The 20,774-nt window shown below is 42.8% G+C and overlaps 1 protein-coding gene and 1 non-coding gene across 3 annotated transcripts in view; both read right to left on the bottom strand.

Annotated features, from left to right (window-relative positions):
- Positions 1-20,193, bottom strand: part of CREB3L1 (cAMP responsive element binding protein 3 like 1) — a 118,863-nt gene extending 98,670 nt beyond the window's left edge. The window contains exon 1 of one of the 2 annotated variants that reach the window (XM_042446638.1): positions 19,721-20,193. In XM_042446638.1, coding sequence (XP_042302572.1) covers positions 19,721-19,819 — 99 coding nt within the window. In that variant the 5' untranslated portion in view covers positions 19,820-20,193. The remainder of the gene's footprint in view (positions 1-19,720) is intronic. The other variant, XM_042446637.1, reaches the window with a different exon arrangement.
- LOC121920067 lies at positions 16,369-16,533 on the bottom strand. Its single transcript, XR_006101634.1, has one exon. It is a non-coding gene; the product is annotated as a U1 spliceosomal RNA (small nuclear RNA).
- Positions 20,194-20,774: the final 581 nt, after the last annotated feature.

Raw genomic sequence — 20,774 nt, 5'->3', positions numbered from 1 at the left:
TCTGATTTTAACAACATTTCTTTTGCCCTTTGTAAGCTGCTTTGAGTCCACAGTACTGGGGAAAAGGTGGGGAATGAATGAATAAATAAATGAACACGTAGCTCTGTCCTCCAGCACACTGCCACCCTTACTCCACTGATGCCCGCTTATTGCCCACACAAATGACCAATGCCAAACTGAAGCAGTAACACAAGCATGTGTCACATGGGCAAAAAGCAATATATGCACAATATATGCTAGAGTACATGCCCTCAGTTGCCTGTCTTTCTCTCTGCCTGCTACATTGGAAGAAGGCAACTAGACAATGCAACCAGTCAGACCAGGACAGCCACGATCTTCACTGCAGCCAAGATAGGAACTGTTGGAGAAGGGTATTTGGAGGACTGGCTGTAAGGACTGTTCCTGCCACCCACCTAACAACATAACCTGAGGTCTTCGCCTTATTTATTTGTAACCTATCTTCCTCCCAAAACTGGGACTCAAGGCTCCTTCTAGTCGATCTGAGACTGCAACCTGTTTCCTCATTTCTGCATTATCTAAACCTCTCTATCTGATCTTTGGCCTTATCATTTCTCATGGACTATATCTGAAATACTATATAATTGCTGGATTTTGGCTTTTTATAAATCATATGAGGAAACAAGGCTCTACAAAGAATTAGGGATTGATTGTTTGAAAGTGGGATTTTACAAACTGGCCATATCAAAGAACTTTTTCTTTTAGTGTCAATGCATTAAATATTCCTAGAAATGTTATTATTACTAGCAAAAAATATTTTTGTCATTAAAACAACTTAAAAACTATAGTTACCCAATGAAATACGCTATAAAAACCAGAACAGCCTATGGGTATGTATGAGTAACAGTCTATCACACCATCTACTAAAATAGTATTTTATTTTATTTACTTCTTAGGCTGCATCCACACTGCAGAAATAATCCAGTTTGCCACCATTTTAACTGCCATGGCTCAAGGCAATGGAATTCTGGGAGTGGTAGTTTGTTGTGGCAGATGAGAGATTATTTCTGCAGTGCAGATGCAGTCTTAGTATCATTACAAGGGTACTGCAGACATTCTTTGCTAAATGTATTGGTTATATAAAGAAAACAAATGTATTGTCAGATAGCTTTTCTTTGCAAGCAAAAGACTTCAGAAATCACTAGCTTAATTAAAATCTGCAAAAATGTGTCCTCACAAAGGGAAGTAGTCTCTGCTAAAGTAGGAAATCAGCAGCATATGGTGTCAGCACAGCTGTAAATACTCTATGTCATGTTGACAGAGAAACTTCAAAATGTAGACTGATGAGCTGATGAATTTTGGAATCAATGGCTTTAGCAAATCACTTTCCGCACTTAAATCTGTCAGGTTCTTTTTAGCTAAAGCCAAGGAAAGTTCAACAGAACTATGCCCCACCTATTCTCAGTTTTTCACAACTATTTTTGGCAATGCTGAAAACCAGCTCCTTTTTGCAAGGACACAGAACTCTTAGTGAAAATATTCACTTATTGATTTACAATCTCCTCAGAGATAGCAATGTGTAACAACTGGTACTTATCCACTTTGTCATTGCTGACTGAGTGGACTGAAGTATGCAGCTAATTCAAGGTTGAGGAATAAAAAGCAGGATTTATTATTATTATTATTATTAATATTATTAATAAGCAGCAGTCAGGGGTAACAAGGATGCTGCATAACATTTTAAAAATATTAATATTTTTAAAAATATTGTTCTCATTTTTAAGAACTTATTTTGAATTGAGATATAATAAATCCACTAAAAAATAAACATCAAACAGTTTTATTATTTTATTTAACTCTCATATTCAACAGAATAATTTCATTTTCTATATTTTCATCCTTTGAAACTATCCTCTTGAAACTATTTTTTTCTCAAATTCATCCAGCTCTTGGGTTATTTATTATTTACTGAAACTCTCCATTTCTTGGAGTTTTCATTGACTCCTGCTAAAAGTAGCAACATTTCAGCATCAAGTCTTAAACCACTTGTCTGATATTTAATTGGCCATCGCAGGTCTCTACTGGAAAATAAAACAGTGTCCATAATATGTGCTTCAACTACATTCAGCTGTGCTCTAGAGGTGTCCAAAATAGCATCCAGAATAGCAGCAATCTATTGTTTATGATGTGACCATCTGCAGTAGCTGACAGTCACTTCAAATGTAAGAGAACGTTTCAGTCTCCCAAGATACTCTGTTGCTGACCTTAAGGTGGCAATTCTTGAATAAAATAATTTCAAAGGGAAACTCCAAGGTGAAATGACTGAATTAAAAATAACTCAGACGTGATGTGGGTTTTATTCCACTTTATTTGAAAATTAGTTTACCAATACCAGGAAGTTCTAACAATATTGCTTTGTGCATCATGAGCCTTGGCTCTAAATATTTTAAATACATCTATGCCACACGTATATTATAGCCTGAATTTATTGTATTTCATTATCCTCTGATATCACTACAAAAATATCTCCCTGCACTTGGTTGTATGTATACCTGCCATGCAACTCTGATTCTGATGAAATGGAGTAATACAATCATATGCCACATTGAGACAGATTTAAGGTGGCTATCACTCTGGAAATTCTTCAAAGGGATTTGTTTCTGACATGGTACAGTCAGATTTGTTACTAACATGATACAGTCAGAGAGTGGTAACAAAAACAGTGAATATCTCCAAACTGGGATCTTCCAGCCCAATGACTTACAAATCAGGAAGATATATAACCTTACTGCTAACATGTTAAAGCTTTTCCAGATCAGGATTTTTTGCCATAGAGATGCTTCCACAGAACTAACATTTCATTATGGTTTAGAAAGGACTATGTCACAGCCAAAAAAACAAATGAGTCCTAAAACAGATCAAGTCAGAAATCTGCATAGAAACAAAAGTCCAAAATATACTGCAGAAATAATCCAGTTTGAGACCACTTTAACTGCCCTGGCTCAATGCTGGGGTATCCTGTGAATTGTAGTTTCTTGTGGCACTAAAGCTCTCTGGCAGAGTAGTCTAAATGTCTCAAAAAAACTACAGTTCCCAGAATTCCCTAGTATTAAGCCAGGGCTGTTAAAGTGGTCTCAAACTGAATTATTTTTGCATTGTGTTTTGGACCCAAAATGACAAAACTTAGGCTGTCATACTTCAGACACATCATGGGAAGGCATGACTTATTGGAAAAAACAATAATGCTAGAAAAGGTGGAGGGAAGTAGAAAAAGAGGAAGGTCACATGCTAGATGGATGAACTCTATTAAGGAGGTTACATTATGAGTTTAGAGGAACTAAGCAGAGCAGTGGAGGACAAGGAGTCTTAGAGATGTCTCATTCAGAAGATCACCATAGATCGAGATCAACTTGAGGGCAGATAGCAACAACAAAAATGTAACATAAAACAGCAGGACTGAATATGGTTTGCTTGAACATTACTTTTTAATCCTGGAGAAAGGTGATGGAGAAAAGTGCTGAGGATACAATGGACAGTCAAAAGGCAAACAAATGGATTCTAGAACAAATCAAGCCTGAACTCTCCATGGAAGCCAAGGTAATTAAAGTGAGTTTGTCATATTTTGGCCACATTATAAGAAGGCATGATTCATTAGAAAAGACAATAATGCTGAGAAAGGTAGAGGGTAGTAGAAAGCGAGGAAGACTACATGCCAGATGGCTAGACTCAGTCAATGAGGTTGTGTATTTTATTATCTTTTACAGTAACCTGCCTTGATCTGCTTATTATTATTATTAGAGTCTGAATCTGCAGGACCTAAGCAGAGCAGTGAAAGACAGGGAAGCTTGGAGACATCTCATCCACAGGGTCACCATGAGAAGTTGGCTAAAGGGCAGTTAACAACAACAACAAAAGCAAAGCTACCACATGGTATTCCTGGCAAGATTTATTCAGTTGAGGTTTGCCTCTCTTGAGGCTGAGAGAAGAGTGTGACTTGCCTAAGCTCACAAAATGGGTTTATATGACTAAATGGGCATTTGAACCCTCCAGGATCGTAGTCCAGCATTCAAACCACAACGCCAAACTGTCTCTCCCCTTCCATTTTTACTCTAGATTAAATCCTTCCTCTTATTATGTCCATCAGAGGGCCTTTTCACATTACACAGTCATAGCATAATGACATCATACCCTCCAACTGTCCCATTTCCACAGGGAGAGTCTATTAATCCTCTGTCATCCCACTTCTTCAGCTGCATTTCAAATGACCCAGTTTCCTCCTCTCACTTCCCCCTTTTTCGTTAGCTTGCCTCAGTTGCTACAAATTGAATTCAAAATAGTTTTCGTTTAATTAATTCAGATGGGGGCGGGGAGGGCATAGAAGCCAGTAGGTTCAGACAAAGGCAAACTGCTACTGACTTGTCTATTCTTCTGCATGAATAACGTTTGCCATTTAGATCACACTCTGATGTTATTGAGCCATATGTGTCCCAGTTTTCCTCTGTGAAATTTTGGTGTACCATGGCTGCATCCTATGGGGTCCTGGGGTTTGTAGTTTGGTAACTCTAAGCCCTCTGGCTTAGAATTCTTGATACCCTTCCTTAAACCCCCAAATCCCAGGATACCATAGGATGTTGTCATGCTGGTAATAATGGAACCATGGTGCTATATTGTATAGTGTGAGAGGGTCCACAGTCTCTGACACAAACCAAATCCATCTCTGGCCACTTATAAAGACTTTCTATCCTTCGAGTACAGACAAATTTTTAACAAACTTATAATGCATGCTGAAATACATCTGTTCAGAATACGAAGCAAGTTCCATCTTTGATAGGCCTTCCTCTCAAGTAACTGTCAAGTTGCCACCTTAAACCATCACAGCCTATTGTTTCCCAGCTTTGAATTGTGTCTAGTCAGTTCTACTACATCTTTCCTTCCTTCTATGATCTGTGTGTACATTACTCTGCAGTCTTCAAATGTTATGGTTTAATTAATTGTACATCTTGGGTTAATTTTCTAGAGCTTTTGAATGACATTTTGGAAATGATCTGCCTTGGACAATAGGAGCAGTTGTTTTGATCTAGAACCAGATGGGAAAGTCTCTCCAATATGTCAGTGTTGTGGGCTTGGTTCTTGGTCTCACTGACACCAGCCCTCTATCTCCCCTTCAGATTTTCATTTTTATTCTTAATTTAACTCAGATTATACCTTTAGAGCCTTTGGACTGACTAATATTATCCCTACTATTTCTGGCTCTCTTATTGAGAGGTCATTCTTTTTCTTCTGTCTTCTTTCAGTCTTTCTCTTAGAGGATGTTCTCACTAGGTGAAACCCCGCGTTCTGAATCGAATCCTAGGAGTGGCGTTCCTATTAGGATCCGATTTAAACCTAGAACGGTTCTAGAGCAACCCGCAATCATTTAACGCGCGTTAAAAAAGTACTAGGGTCGAACCTACATTTTTCCCTTGAATCGGGATAGGAACCGGAGCATTTAAATAGGAACGACAGCCTTTGAAATCGGGTTAGCTGGATGGGAGGAGCGGAGTGCGATGGGGCTGTCCTTGGGGGAGTTGCCCTTTCTGTCCCCATCCGTCATGGCTGTCGCCATTTTTGCTTCCCTCACCCCTTTGTCCGCTGTGGTCTTTCAATAAGAGATAAGGATTATTTTTATTTTTTATTTTAATGGTTTACAGGCGCTTAATCTCTTCAGCGCTTTAAGCGCCTGAAGTCCCGGCTGCTCAAGCGCCTGCATCTGCCAAAGGACTACAAGGCTTCCCCCGGTGGATTGCAACCTCCCCTCTGTGTGAGGAGAGCCCATTTCTAACGGAGGAGAGGCAGGAAGGGAAGGCTCCTCTCGAAGAGGCATTCCCTGCTCGCTTGGGCTCTGATCTCGCCCAGGCAGGGAAGGGAAGGCTCCTCGTGAGGAGGCATCTGATCTCACCCAGGCAGAGAAGGGAAGGCTCATCTGATCTCGCCCAGGCAGGGAAGGGCTCTGATCAATTGGGGGGGGGGGGATAGAGCCTTTCTCCCTCCCTTTCTCAAATGGAATCTGCCTTCTCCTCCAACCCTGGAAAGAGAATCTTTGGGAAGAGTGCTCCCTCCCTGCTTTTCCAGCAGCCTCCTTCATTGATCTCTGTGCTCTCTGAAGGGATTCTCCCTGGCTGTCTTGGGAGACATGAAGAGGGGATGCTGTCCTGCAAAACCCATCCCATAGTTCCTCTGGAAACAGCTTGGGTTCCCCAAATTCGCTTTGCCAGAAGCCTCTGCCATTGATCTCTGTGCTCTCTGAAGGGATTCTCCCTGGCTGTCTTGGGACGTCTCTTGTTCTTGCTTTATTTGGCTTTCACTCTCTCCTCTCTCTTAGGTCTGCAGCCTCTTGCCGCTAGGATCGTTCTCTTTTCCCCTTTTCTGTCTTGTGTCTCTATCCCACTTAAACTGACTGCCTTCTCCTCCTTGATCCCATTTTCCAACCCTGGGCTTTGGATGCAGAAGAGTCTCTACCCACTGAAACACACTGCCTTCTCCTCCTTGATCCAATTTGGCAAACACACACACACACACACACACTACAGACAGACAGACACACACACACACACGATTATATATGAATACTCACACACACACATGCATATATATATAAATGCATACACACACAAACATAGGTATATATACACATATATATTTGTGTGTGTGTTTGCACACATGTATATATATATATATATATATATATATATGCATATGAGTGTGTGTGTGTGTGTGTGTATAAGGTAATTATAAAGTAACAAGTTTTTGAATTTATGAAAAAACCCTCATCTGTAGTTCCAAACCCACTGTAGAAATAATACAGTTTGAGACCCCTTAACCTGCCCTGGCTCAGTACTAAGGAATTATGGGAACTGTTGTGTTTGTGAGATATTTATCCTCCTCTGCCAGAGAGTGCTAGTGCCATAATAAACTACCATTCCCAGGATTCCCTAGCACTGAGTTATGGCAGTTAATATGGGGAGACGCAGAAGAGGACGTTTGAGCGATTAAGCACCTTCATTGGTCCATTTGGAGAAAAAAAACCGCCAAAAATACATTGATTCACAAACTGTCAATGAAATGGAAACGATGCCAAAAGTTAAATGGCTTCCAAATATTCCGGATTAACGTTACGTCATTCCGACGTACTATTGATTGACAGCTCCAAATAAGGTATGCAGGAGAAGAATCGATTTATTTAAACACCGATTTCATGCCAAGTAGGAACGCTTGCAGGTAAAAACTTCGATTAAAAAACCCAGATGGGAACGAAGAATAAAAGCGATTCGGAACGCGGGATAAGACCAGGGTTATTTTGAATCGGTTTTATTAAAAACGTTGTATTTTAAATCGTTTCAAATCTTAAGTGAGAACATCCTCTTAGTTTTGAAAGCACCAGGGCATATACCTACCTTTCTTAATACCAGCCAAATGTTGGCTGTTTTTAATTGTTCCCTGCTTATTTTAACCAATTCTATTTTATATTATTATCTATTGTTTTATACGTATTTTGCAGATTGTACACCATTGGCAGGTTATATTTTTATTGATTTGATGATTTGTATGTACAGCGCTGTGTACATTTACAGCGCTATATGGCTCATGTTCAGCAGAACTGCTGTTTAAATAGTAGAAGTTTAAAGAGGCCGCTTTAAGGGCCTATTGGCTTATATCTGATTATATACTGTACAGTATTCTGGGTTAACAAGTCCCATTTGGATGGTCCTTCCCTTTCAAACATAGATGTAAAGAAACACAAAAAGGACCACATAATGTAGAGGCACGTCTCAGTTAACAAAGCTTCTAATAGCAAATCTTCTTTTTAGAAAAGTTTTTTTTTGTACAAAAAAAATCCCTTTCCTCCTCATTCTCTGTCTAACTGGAGGATTTTTGGCAGCATCAGCATTGGGAGGATGGTAAAGGAGGGCTGGAAAAAAACACAGGGCTTTCAGTGCTGGGTTGCAACAGCATGTCTGCAATAAACAATGCAATAAGCACAGTCTGAACTTAAAAACAATGAAATTCTGCTCTACCACTTCCTTCCATAGCCATATGTGTCTGATTACAACAGATAAAGTAAACAACTGCCTCCATAATTCCATACTGAGCATGCATGTACAGCAAAAAAGAGAGAGAAAAAAGAGGACAACAGATTAGCCTGATTCACCAGCATGTTAAAATAAAACATAAATCTATAAATTTGGCAACCAAGATGGAAATTATCAGAAAAGCAGAGGTTGCTCTGGGAAAATTCATCCCTGGATGCCTTGTGGAAGAAGCCCTCAAGTGGCCTCTAGAAGTTTCAGGGTTTTTTTTAAAAAAAAAAAACTTATGCAAGACTTATTTGACCAAGTTGTTTCATTTTACATGTGCATATTGTTAGTTCTGAATTTTAAAAACTACTGAAACAAGTTCATCTGTTTTGCTTTTTTGTGGTGTAGGAACCTATTCCTATTCTTACCATGTTATTTCTGCCTCTGATACCAAACGTTCCATTGAGGTAATGTCCAAAAACACATCTGTTTTATTAAGTAGATTTGCCTGTACATTTTTCTTTCCTGAACAGCTCCCATACACCTGCCTGTAGAAAAGTGTCTTCTCCCACTACAATTTGATAGGCTTCCAGACCAGTGAAAAAATGTGAGTTATACCACCAAGAAGTATGTGCATATCTACCAAACCACAATTATAGGAAATTGAAGGAATATGTGTGTGTGAGCGTGCCTTCAAGTTGCCTATCAATTTATGGTGACCCTATGAATTTCACAGGGTTTTCTTGGACAAGGAATACTGATATGTAGTCTTGCCAGTACCTTCCTCGAATATAGAAAGGGGTAATCTCTAATATAATAATGTACGGTAGTATCACTCATCTCTTCCAACAGGAGTTTGATGAGAGTCAGCATATGTATATGTATAGGTATATACATAGATACTTTTAAGGATAGTGATGACTTCACAAAAAAACCTAGTTTGATTCCTGACAAAGTCTTGCCCAGCTGGTCTTTATTCTAGCTGAACAGCATTCAACGGGTGAAGCAACCCAAAACATCAGCAGCTTAAGAGGAGCAGCCAGGAAATCTCCATAGATATCAGAAGGAAAGCAGAACACCCGTTCCCAACATGTACCAGATGCAGGGCAATCCAAAGTGAGAAGAAGGTGGAAGGGATTCTGGACTGGACTGATGACATCATGCTAAGGATAAACCCATGAGCCTGTCCAGCTGAAGCAATGCCAGTAGATCCAGATGACTCAGGAGTGTGCTGAATCCATCTGTAGTTTTTTAACTCTTTCTTCACCAGTTGCTTTCTTTTAGATCCCCCCCCCCTTCATTGGGCCCGTACAGACAGGCCAGAATAAAGCTGCTTCGGATCACTTTGGAGATATGCTGTTTAAATGATGCGTGCATCCTAAGAGTCCAGAAGCCACACCAAAGCCATGCTCCAGTCCTAAGGATTGGACCACAGCTTTGGCACAGTTTCTGACCTCTTAGAATGCATGCATCATTTAAACAGCATACTTCCAAAGTGACCGGAAGCAGCTTTATTTTGGCCTGTCTGTTCAGGCCCTTTAATTCCATATGCCTCTATCAGGAACACTTCTGAAAGAAAACCTCTCTCTGAGATGCACAGACTTGTTGCTGTAGTATGCCTTCATGTCATTTCCAACTTATGGTGAACCTATCATTGGGTTTTCTTGGCAAGATTTGTTCAGATGAGGTTTGCCATTGCTTTTCCCTGAGGATGAGAGCATATGACTTGGCCAAGATCACTCAGTGGGTTTCATGACACAGCGGGGAATCAAACCTTGGTCTTCAGACCTGTAGTCCAACACTCAAACTACTACATCATGCTGCCTCTAAAATACTGATCTAGGAATGGGACAGCCACTGTCCTGAAGACAAGTGTGTCTTCAATGACTATTCCTTATCTGCCATTATATCTGATGTCTGTCACACCACTGAAGTCAAGAGGAATTTGTGCTCCTTGTTAAGACTTTAGTAGAACTCTAATTTTCTTATATATGATACAGCTTTCCTATAGAATCCCTTCCCTTTCATTGGTCAAATATAGTTTCCAATGAAAAGCCATGCTGGATTCAGGGAGGTGTAGGGAAAAAAAAAGAGGGATTCCCCCCCCCCCAAGGTTTGCTTCTACCACACTGAGAGCACATGTAGAAACTGATGTGGTTCCTGGCGACAGAGAAAGCAACATCAACCACAAACTGGAAAGCAGTTTCCCAGTTATAGTCAGGGATCTGGCCTGAGCACAGACTCTCCTGCCTATAGATCTGCTTCCATGTATCACAATTCAATATTGTAAATCTTTCCTCCATGAAGTGATTCCTATCACTGAACTCTGAACTGCCATGTGTTCAAGGATAAGTATCAAACTGCAAGACTGACTATTAAAAAGATGTTCCAAACAGCAGTCTGGGGCCCATTCATACTACACAGTTATTGCATCATTATTCCACTTTCACTGGTTCCATCCCCTGGAATTCTGGGGTTTGTAGTTAAATGTAGTTAGCTAAGAATTCAAAATACAGCTCCCTGAACAGCCAATTCCAGGATTCCATAGGACGGAACTATGGCAGTTAAAGTGGAATAATAGCTCTATAATTGTGTATAGTGGGCCCTTCCCTTACGCGGGGGATCCGTTCCAGATCCCCCTGCGTAAGGGGAATTCTGCGTATGCTTACACCCCATTGAAGACAATGGAGCACATGTTCACGGTGGCACAAGGCTTCAGCCACGTATAGCGCGCCCACGTATAGCGCGCCCACTTATGTATGAACAAAGCCGTTTCTCACACTTAGTTCAGTGAAGTGGCTCAGATACAGTGGTGCCTCGGGTTACGAAAATAATTCGTTCCGCGGCCGCTTTCGTAACCTGAAAAGCCTTCGTAAGCCGAAAACCCATAGGCGCTAATGGGGAAAATAGCGCCGGAGTTTTTTCGTAACCCGAAAAAACTTTCGTAACCCGAAACAATAAATCCCTATGGGATTTTTTCGTATCCCGAAAAATTCGTAACCTGGGTATTTCGTATCCCGAGGTACCACTGTATGTTGTTACTGTGTGCCTTCAAGTCATTTCCGACTTATGGCAACCCTAAGATAAACCTTTCATGGGGTTTTCTTGGCAAAATTTGTTCAGAGAAGGTTGTTAGAAATTAATTCCTGACAAAACACTCTTCTTGTCCCAAAAAGTAAGTACAGTAATTTCTCCCTTTTTGCGGCCTTGGAATCCATGACCTTGCTCTTTGTGGATGGCGAACAGGGAAGGAACAAAATGGCACATGCGCCTGCAGGAGCACATGGCCATTGAAAGGCATGGGACCCCAATACTGGTGAGTATTTGTGAGGTGGGGGGCTCTAGAATGGACCCCCCCGTGAATTGGAAGGGACGACTGTAGTTGCAGGCAATTACACTGCTGGAAAATGACTGTTAAAAAAAGGAACTTGCCCAAGCTCTGGTGAAGTGATCAGGCATGGTTTATCTGCAACCAAAGCTAAGTGATGCAAATGTTGAAGACTGCCAAGTGTTAAGGAGCCAAGATTGAAATTTCATGAGACATTTCCAGCGTTTCATTCCTCATTGATAAACTAGCTTGACTAGACTAACCAACCATAATTCAAAAGATGTTATGGATCAACTAACTGTTAGCAACTTATAAAATAGCAGAAATGGCATTTTGTATGTAGGCCACACAGTGCTGGGCTGGCATCCATTCCGAAGACATCTGTGTACCTCTCACAGCAGCTGGGACAACTTCCCACTGAGCTTTGGAATCTAGCAGGACTAGAAATGGGGAAGAATTCCTGGCTAATCTTTCTGTTTCAGCTGGGGTTGGGAGAGTGCTCAAGCAGAATTAAATGCATATGGCTTTTCCCAATTAAATGAGTTTTTCATCCACAGTGAACATGATATTTGCTCTTTTTTAAAAGAAAACAAAAACAAACCCAGCAAAAACTATGCATGAAATTTGCCAAACCTATGTACAATTTATTACAACCCTTGAATGGTAAATTTAATATTTATACTGAATCTCCCTGTGTCAATTCGTTATTTTCTTTTTCTTTCCTTTTGTGATATAATGTCACAATCTGCTGTGGTTTTACACCACCTCTGGACACACCTGGACTCCCAGAGGACCATTTAATTGCTTTGTTTTACCTTTTTGTAAGATATACAGTCTGTCCAGTCTGCAGAAGCTTTTCAGAGCATCTGTAGCCAGATTTGATTGCTTAAATGGAAAGAACTTTAGTGTATAAATACTGGTATATCAGGATCAGCTCTTTGTTTATTGTTAAATCTAGGCTACACATCCAAGAAGCCAATCCGAATGCTAATGTTTTTAGACCAGCCAATGACCAGTACGGGTACACAATGAAGCCCACTTGGCCACTCAGGTGTTTTAGGTACTGTTGTTTAATTTTTCAGTCATGCTTGTCTATTATGCTTGTGCTGTTGTATTTTTATCTGGGTTTTTATAAATTCCTCTGGAATTTGTACTGATGAAGAGAAGTATTCAAATCTACAAATACAGCCATTGACCACACAAAAATCAGTCATTTTTAAATGCCATTTCCCATTCCCACTTGTTTACCTTACAAATAATAAGCACAGTATTTTCTTACCACCTATTAAGGTCTTAGCAGTCTCCCTACTTTGAGTTTTCATTTGTGAAATCTGAAAAGCAGAAATGGTTGCTAGTACTGTTGAAGTTCTAGTGCCAATCATCCTTTAGGAAAGTAAGTACCGTATTTTCCGGCATATAAGACGACTGGGCGTATAAGACGACCACCAACTTTTCCAGTTAAAATATAGAGTTTGGGATATACTCGCCATATAAGACTACTCCTCTTCCAACGCACACCAAATAAAACCATCAGATTTGATTTCAATCTGGTAATTTTAATTCAAATGCTTATGACATGCAGATACTTAGCAGGAAAACTTGTTGTATACAAAGCCTGCTTGGATTGGCCAACTCTCCCTGCCTGCCCAGCCCTCCCTGTCTCCAAGACTATCAGAGTGGTATTGCAAACATGGCTTTTTTCCCCCATACCCCAGGCGTCTCGGATGCCTGCAGCTTGCTCTGCCCTTCAGTTACATATGCAGCGACTACAGATTCTCCAGTCTGGCTCAGATGTTTCAGTACCTGCCCTATAAGATGACACCCGGCGTATAAGACGACCCTCAACTTTTGATAAGATTTTCCTGGGTTAAAAAGTAGTCTTATACGCCAGAAAATACAGTAGGTCCTTTAAGCAGTGAATAAGTAATCTCTCTGGATCAAAACCGTAGTGTATTTTAGCAAGATGCAAGTGAGTCCCAAAGTGGTGTAGTAGTTCGGATGTTGGACTAGGACTCTGAGAGACCAGGCTTTGAATCCATGTTCAGTCACAGAGCCACAGTAGGTGATCTTGGGCAAGTCACATTTTCTTGTGCTTTCTTGATGCTTTCGGGATCCCATAAGTCAAGAAAGACTTTAAGGCACACAATAACAACAAAATATAGTGAAGGACTGTGCTCTGTTTAATATTTTGTTTTACTTACAAAAAAAAAACCAAGTGCATTTTAATTATCATGAAATTATATAGACTTCAGAGGAGATCTCTGTTATTCTTCATCCATCAGTAACTGTCACACATAACCACATTTCATGCTGCCATGCTTGGCACACTGCTGGTGGTGTGTGTGTATGTATGGAAAATCTCATTCTACTCATTGCAAAATATTGCAGCTAGAATGGTGGGGAAATGCCATGTCTGCAACCGCAGCATTACTTTGTAGAAGGATGCCTGGATTTCTCACCAGTAACAACTGTGTATTTACTGCTCAAAAATATAACCTGGAAATGCTCACGCTAATACGAATCCATAACTTCCATGCAGTGCCATACCAGTTCCAGCAAAAGTCAACAAGACTCCCATATAACCTTAGAGAATTATTTTAGGAAATAGAGGACTTTGGATGTGTCTGGTTTGAAACACTTATTCCATCTTAGTTTAGTGGGCCCCAACTTAGCAGCTCCAAGTGCCTGACCATACTTTGCTTGGCTTTGTGTTCCATTCACTCTGTGCATTCTTACTTACAGGACTCTCCCCTGTTCATTCATTCATTGTAGCTTCTTCCTCCCTCAAGCATTTCCTTAGCCCTAGATGTTCCTTTTCTGGATCCAGAAACAGAAAAAGAACCACCTTGCTGAACACAATCTTCAAGTATCTTTTAGGCTGCCAGATGCTAATAACTCAAAGACATAGCTGTATTAGTCTGGAAAATCAGTATTACAAAGGGATCTTGTGTACCACCTTTGAGACTAACTGAAAGAAAGAAGTTGGTAGCATGAGCTTTTGTAGACTTGAACCTATGTCCTTCCCCAAATGTGCATCTGAGGAAGTAGTCTAAAAAGCTCATGCTATCAACTTCTTTCTTTCAGTTAGTCTCAAAGGTGCTACAAGATCCCTTTGCATACTGATGCTAGTAATGAGCATGTAAAAAATGTCTATTTTCAGATCCAGAAACTCTAGCAGGAAAATGGTAGAATGCCATAATAGTGGAAAGATATTTTCAGAAGGCATTTATAGAATCGTGGGCGGTTTACAGACCGCCAAATAGTACATCATCAATACGTACTAGGGTTAGGAAGGGGCGGTGCTTCCGCACCCCCCTAACCCTAGTACGTATTGAATACGTACAAGATGGCGGCGCCCTGTTCATACGGGCGCCGCCATCTTTACGTATCGGACGCTGAGCGTCCGTATGCGTCGCGGGCGTTGTGACATAGTGAGTGCGCCCCTGGCGCCTCACTACGTCGCAAACGCGACTTAAAAAGAAGCTCCATTTTGGAGCTTCTTTTTCGGTCCGCACGGGAGTCGGGCCGTGTGAAGGCTCCGGCTCCCCCGCGGACCTACTGGCGGCGGCGGCAGACCGCCGCAAAGCGGCGGTCTGTACCCCGCCATAGAGTTGGAAGAGACCACAAGGGTCATCCAGTCCAACCCCCTGCCATGCAGGAACTCCCAACCACAGCATCCCTGACAGATGGCCATCCAGCCTCTGTTTAAAGACCTCCAGTTAAGGAAACTCTACTACACTCTGAGGGAGTGTGTTCCACTGTCAAACAGCCCTTACTGTCAGGAAGTTCCTCCTAATGTTGAGGTGGAATCTCTTTTCCTGTAGCTTGCATCCATTGTTCCGGGTTCTGTTCTCTGGAGCAGCAGAAAACAAGCTCAATATGACATCCCTTCAAATATTTAAACAGGGCTATCATTTCACCTCTTAACCTTCTCATCTCCAGGCTAACATCCCCAGCTCCCTAAGTCGTTCCTCATAGGGCATGGTTTCAAGACCCTTCGCCATTTTTGTTGCCCTCCTTTGGACACGCTCCAGCTTCTCCACATCCTTTTTTCCCTTGATCTGGACACTATACTTCTATCGATGCAGCCTAAAATTGCATTGGCCTTTGTAGCTGCTGCATCACACTGTTGACTCATGTTCAATTTGTTCGGCAATTCAGGGGCACCAACAGCCACTAGATTACCCTATTTATGTGGGGGAGGGGACACACACCAAAAATCAATAATCCCAGCACTCAGTTAACAATGGGCAATGTCTCTAATTACCTTGCATTGTTCTTTTTGTATCCAATACTTGAAACTCTGACTCTTTCAAAAACTGCTCAGACCATTTTAATTAATAATATCATATTGTCATTCATATTATTCCCATGCTAAAAATGGGTTTAAAAATTCAGGAACAGAAAAATTCCTTATATCTGTGGCATAAGGCCAGTCAAAGAGCTAGTGAGTGTGGGCTAAGAACAAACAAAAGCTGAAAAGGTAACTGTGTTTGAAGCAACACCTGAAATTTGTTTTAATAGTGGCAACACAAATGAAAACAATGAATGAATAGGGGCATTCTGGCAAGATTAAAGAACATGGCCACAATCTAGTGCTCACAACAGAAAGGTCAACTCAGCAAGTACAATAATATGATGAGAAAGTTCACTGCAATCTGTAGGTAAACATAGAATGAGAGGAAGATTAACTTTGCTTATGAAGTCTCCTTTCATGTATAAAATTCAAGCACAGTTCTTCCAAGATCAAAACAGAGAACTCAGTGCCAGTCTGGAAAAGAAACTGCGTCTACTCTAAGGTACTGAGAGGCCTGTTAGCAACAGGCTGGGAGATGAGCACCCCATTCAGGATCCCAGCTATGTCCTTTCTCCAAACAGTCCATTCTACCTCATCATCTCAGTGTCATGGGCCCCACAACAGATCAGTACTCTGTGCCTATGAACATGTTAAATACTAAATGTTGTGCTTTGGAATCCCTTTCCTCTGCTTTAGGTTGTAGAGGTATTTTTGTAAATGAGAAATAAGGTGTTGATGAAAAGGTGGTGTTAATATCTGTTTGCCACAAATTATGCAGTCGAGTTTCCCGCATTTGGGTAAATCACAGGGGTCAGCACACCTGGAGTGCAATGAATGAGCCTCATCCTGGGAAAGCAGCTTTGTGATCATCTGGAAGACCAAAGGTTGGGAACTACTGCAAACAGATAATAACCACATTTTCATCAACACATTTGGGTAATCACCATTCCAAGAGGAACAGTTATCCAGTGATTCTTAAGGTATCTGAGAGATTCTTCCACCTCACCCCATGGACAAGGGTGTGTATGTTTGTGCCTTCAGGCTACCTTTTATGGCAACCCCATGAATTTGGATTTATTAGGCAAGAAATACTCAGAGGTGGTTTGCCACTGCTTTAATATAGGCTACAGCTTTTGGTATTTCTTGGCAGTCTCCATCTGAGTACTAACTAGACTTGACCCTGCTAAGCTTCAGACAGGATCTGGTGCCTTCAAGGTGTTTAGCAGCATATGGGTGCCCACTGACTGCAATTGCTTCTTTCTTTCCTGGAAACTCACCAGGGACCAGACTATGCCCCCACTTTGAGAAGCACTGCTATAATCTAAACCCAGAAAGAAGGGAAAACACATAGGGCAGCAAAAACTTTTTAACATTCACTGATAAACCCATTTTGTTTGCTCAAGAAAAAGCTCACATTCCACATGTGGGCTAGTCTGAGATTGTAACTGGAAGAAATGGCGAGATACCCACTCCCAGGCCTCCCCTGTTTTGTTTTTTAAAAGGCACAGGGGCGCTGCACAATCCATTCAGCTGTTGCTGGACTACAGTTCTTCCCATCACCCCTCACAACAGGCTAAGGACACTAAAGACATTGGCTGAAGTTGATAGCAGTTAAATCCAACAACTCTAGGGGTTAAAGCTGGGTTAAGACATATTGAGGTGCATAACTGGGGTGGGCAACTGTGGCTCTCCAGCTACTTTTGCACTGCAATTACACTTGGGTAGTAAAAAGGAAATGCACAGATATAGGGTGGGTGATGCCTGGCTTGAAGGCAGTACATGCAAAAAGGATCTAGGAATTTTAGTGGACCACAGGATGATCATGAATCAGCAGTCATCATCATTATCTTTATGCCGCTTTCCCCCTAGAAAGCGACCCAAGGTGGCTCACAATTAAAAACATTTTAAAAACACATTACAATAAAAACAATTAAAACATCAGTTAAAAACAATATAAAATTACATACTTTAAAAACTACAGTACCCACCCCATATAATAAACCTCATATAGAAGCCATCCCATCATTATATATTAAAATCCATGGTTATATATTAAAAGAAATAAAAGTATTTCTAGGAAGATCAGGAGCAGTAGGCTGCATTTTAGATGTGATACAGCAGCTAAGAAAGCCAATGCAATTCTATAGGCTGCATCAATAGGAGTAGAGTGTCTCAATTGATAGTACCACTCTATTCTGCTTTGGTCAGACCTCAGCTGGAATATTGTGTCCACTTCTCCACATCACAATTCAAGAAAGATGTGGACAAGCTGGAGCATATCCAGAGGAAGGCAACCAAAACGATGAAAGGTCTGGAAACCATGCCCTTAGGGAGCTGGGGATGTTAACCCTGGAGAAGAGAAGATTTCAGGGGTGACATGATAGCCCTGTTTAAATATATGAAGGGATGTCATCTTGAGGATGGAGCAGGCTTGTTTTCTGCTGCTCCAGAGATTAGGACATGAAGCAAAGTGAAAGAGATTCCACTTAAACTTTTCCTAAGAGTAAAAACTGTTCAACAGGGCAATGCTGCCCTGGAGAGTGATAGAGCCACCTTGTTTGGAGGTTTACAAACTGAGGCTGGATGGCCATCTATCAGGGGTGCTTTGACTGTGTATTCCTGCATGGCAGGCGGTTGGGCTGGATGGCCCTTGTGGTCTCTTCCAACCAACTCTAGAAGCCATAGATTCCACCTAGATTCCATCTAGATTCTGTGAGCCTACGAGGACAAAACGGGCAAAGGTTTCAACATGATGTTGCCAATGTGAACAAAGTGATATCTGTCTGAAACCCAAATTTGCTTTGAACCCACTTCCTTGCCTAAGGGGCTTCTCCTCCTCGGTGCCGCAGCAGGTGCACTGCATGGCACTGATGCACTGCCAAAAAGAAGCTGCCTACAGCCACTTCTTATTTGCAGCACCGTAAGCAGGAACAGGTGCTGCCATGACGCCACTTCCTGTCTGCGATGTGTGGATGCTGTGCCATCATGGCGGCCCTTGTAGACTGGAGGCCACTATAATGGCGCTGCCGTCGCACTAGGGTTCAGGAGATTGTGGTTGTTGCACACTCCTGAACCCTAGTTTTAGCCCGGTTACGGTACTTCCCACCTGTCTGTACTGGGCCTAAGTCATGTAATAATAATAATAAATAACAAAATTTTATTTATATCCCACTTTTTGTTAACAAACCATCAAAGCGGCTGACATCTAAAATCCATCCAACATACAGTACAATGCACATATATAGTATCCCCATTATCCCCCAAAAAAGAATTAAACACAATTACAGTTAAAATTAATTTCATGTGCTTTTAACTCCTCGTTGTGCTCTGTCTGTGCAATAACCACCCGTGAATTGGCTTGCTTTTTCTGGGATGCTAACACTTTCAACATTTTTGAGATGGAAGTGCCTATAGGTCCCCCGTATGAAAAAGTCCAGAGGATGGGAGGTAGAATCCTAGAATAGAATCGTACAGAATAGCTCTGTTCTGGGGGCAGAACAAACCACAATACCCAGAGTAACACAGCGGTGAGGCGTGACAGTTAAAGTGGTGTCAATGCGGATTATTTTCTGCAGTGTGGCTGCAGCCTTTGAAAAGGGAGGGGGAGGGGGGTTGGACCCAGGCTGCAGGGAAGGGTCAGAAAGGGAGGGGAAAGGGGGGCTCCTTGAGGAGGACTAACCCAGTGGCCTGAAATGGCCCCTATTGGGCAGGTCTTCCTCCTCCTCCTCCTTCTCCTCTTCCTCCTCCTCCTCCTCTTCTCCTTTCTCCTCTTCTTCTTCTTCTTCCTCCTCCTCCTACTTCTCCTCTTCCTCCTCTTCTTCTTCCTCCTCTTCTTCTTCTTCCTCCTCCTCCTTCTCTTCCTCTTCTTCCTCCTCCTCCTCTTCCTCCTCGTTCTCCTCTTCCTCCTCGTTCTCCTCTTCCTCCTCCTCCTCTTCGTCTTCCTCCTCCTCCTCCTCCTCCGCCAGGAGCCCCCCCCTTTTCCCTCCCTTTCAGACCCTTCCCTCCAACCTGGGTCCAACCAGCCCCAACCATGTGCCTATAGGGCAACCCACCGACCCCAAACCCAGCCCCCAGCCCCCTTACCACATTGCTGAGGAAGTCGGCCTCGTTGAGCTCGCCCAGGTCCAAGAAGCCAGGGGCTGCTGCGGTGGGGGTGGGGAAGGGCTCCAGGAGGCTGTCCATGGTGGGCGCCCAGGGCAAGGCAGCCTTCCTCCTCCTCCTCCTCCTCCTCTTCTTCTCCTTCTCCCTCCTCAGGGGCTCCTCACTCCCGCTCAGACTGCGGAGGGACCAGGCAGCCTGCTGCTCCCGGAGGGGCCCGGTCAGCCATGGGGCCCAGCAAGCAGGGGGCCTGGGGGCTGGACTGGCCAGGGAGGGAAGGACGGGCTCTGGAAGCAGGGGCTTAGGACAGAAAGGCTGCCTGCCTGCCTGCCTTCTTGCTTGCTTGCTTGCCTGCCTTCCTGGGGTCTGTGCCCAGCTGTCACCGCCACACAGACCCCGCCTCGCCTCCTTTGCACGTTAAATATTGAAAAGCCCAGTAGCCCTGAGAGGCAGCCGCCTCGGCCACTCAGAGCAGGCCGGCCACAAGTCCCGCCCCTCTGGCCCCGCCCCTCCAATGGGCCCCGCCTCCTGCAAGGCCTGGCCCTTGTCCCCCTCCCCTCCCCTCCCGCTCGGGAGCGTCGGCCCCAGAGAGGAGCCTGTGGAGCTCTGCTAGGCTTCAGTCTGCTTCCTCAGGGCATTTAATGGAGGGGAAACCAGGGACAGACAGACAGACAGATGTGAGTGGGGCACCTTTGAGACTCGCTGAAAGAAAAGAGTTGGCAGCAGGAGCTTTCCTAGGCTAAAGTCTGCTTCCTCAGATGGATTTAGTGGAGTGGAAACCAAGGACAGATATATGTGTGTGTGTGTGTTTGTGTCTGTGTCTGTATATATCACCTTTGAGACTGGTTGAAATAAAGAAGATGGCAGCAGGAGCCTTCCCTGACTTCAGCCTGCCTCCTCGGGTGCATTTGGCGGGGAAAGAGAGTTCCTAGCACCTTGGAGACTAGCCTCCAAGGTGCTGCAAGATCTCTTTCCATACTGGGGTCTGTCTCTAGGGAAGGTGGGGCACTTTCTGGGGCTCCTTGCCCACTCTGGGGTC

Source organism: Sceloporus undulatus, chromosome 1, assembly GCF_019175285.1.
Source record: "Sceloporus undulatus isolate JIND9_A2432 ecotype Alabama chromosome 1, SceUnd_v1.1, whole genome shotgun sequence".
In the NCBI taxonomy this organism is placed as follows: domain Eukaryota; kingdom Metazoa; phylum Chordata; class Lepidosauria; order Squamata; family Phrynosomatidae; genus Sceloporus; species Sceloporus undulatus.
This window is presented reverse-complemented; position numbering and strand designations above follow the sequence as displayed.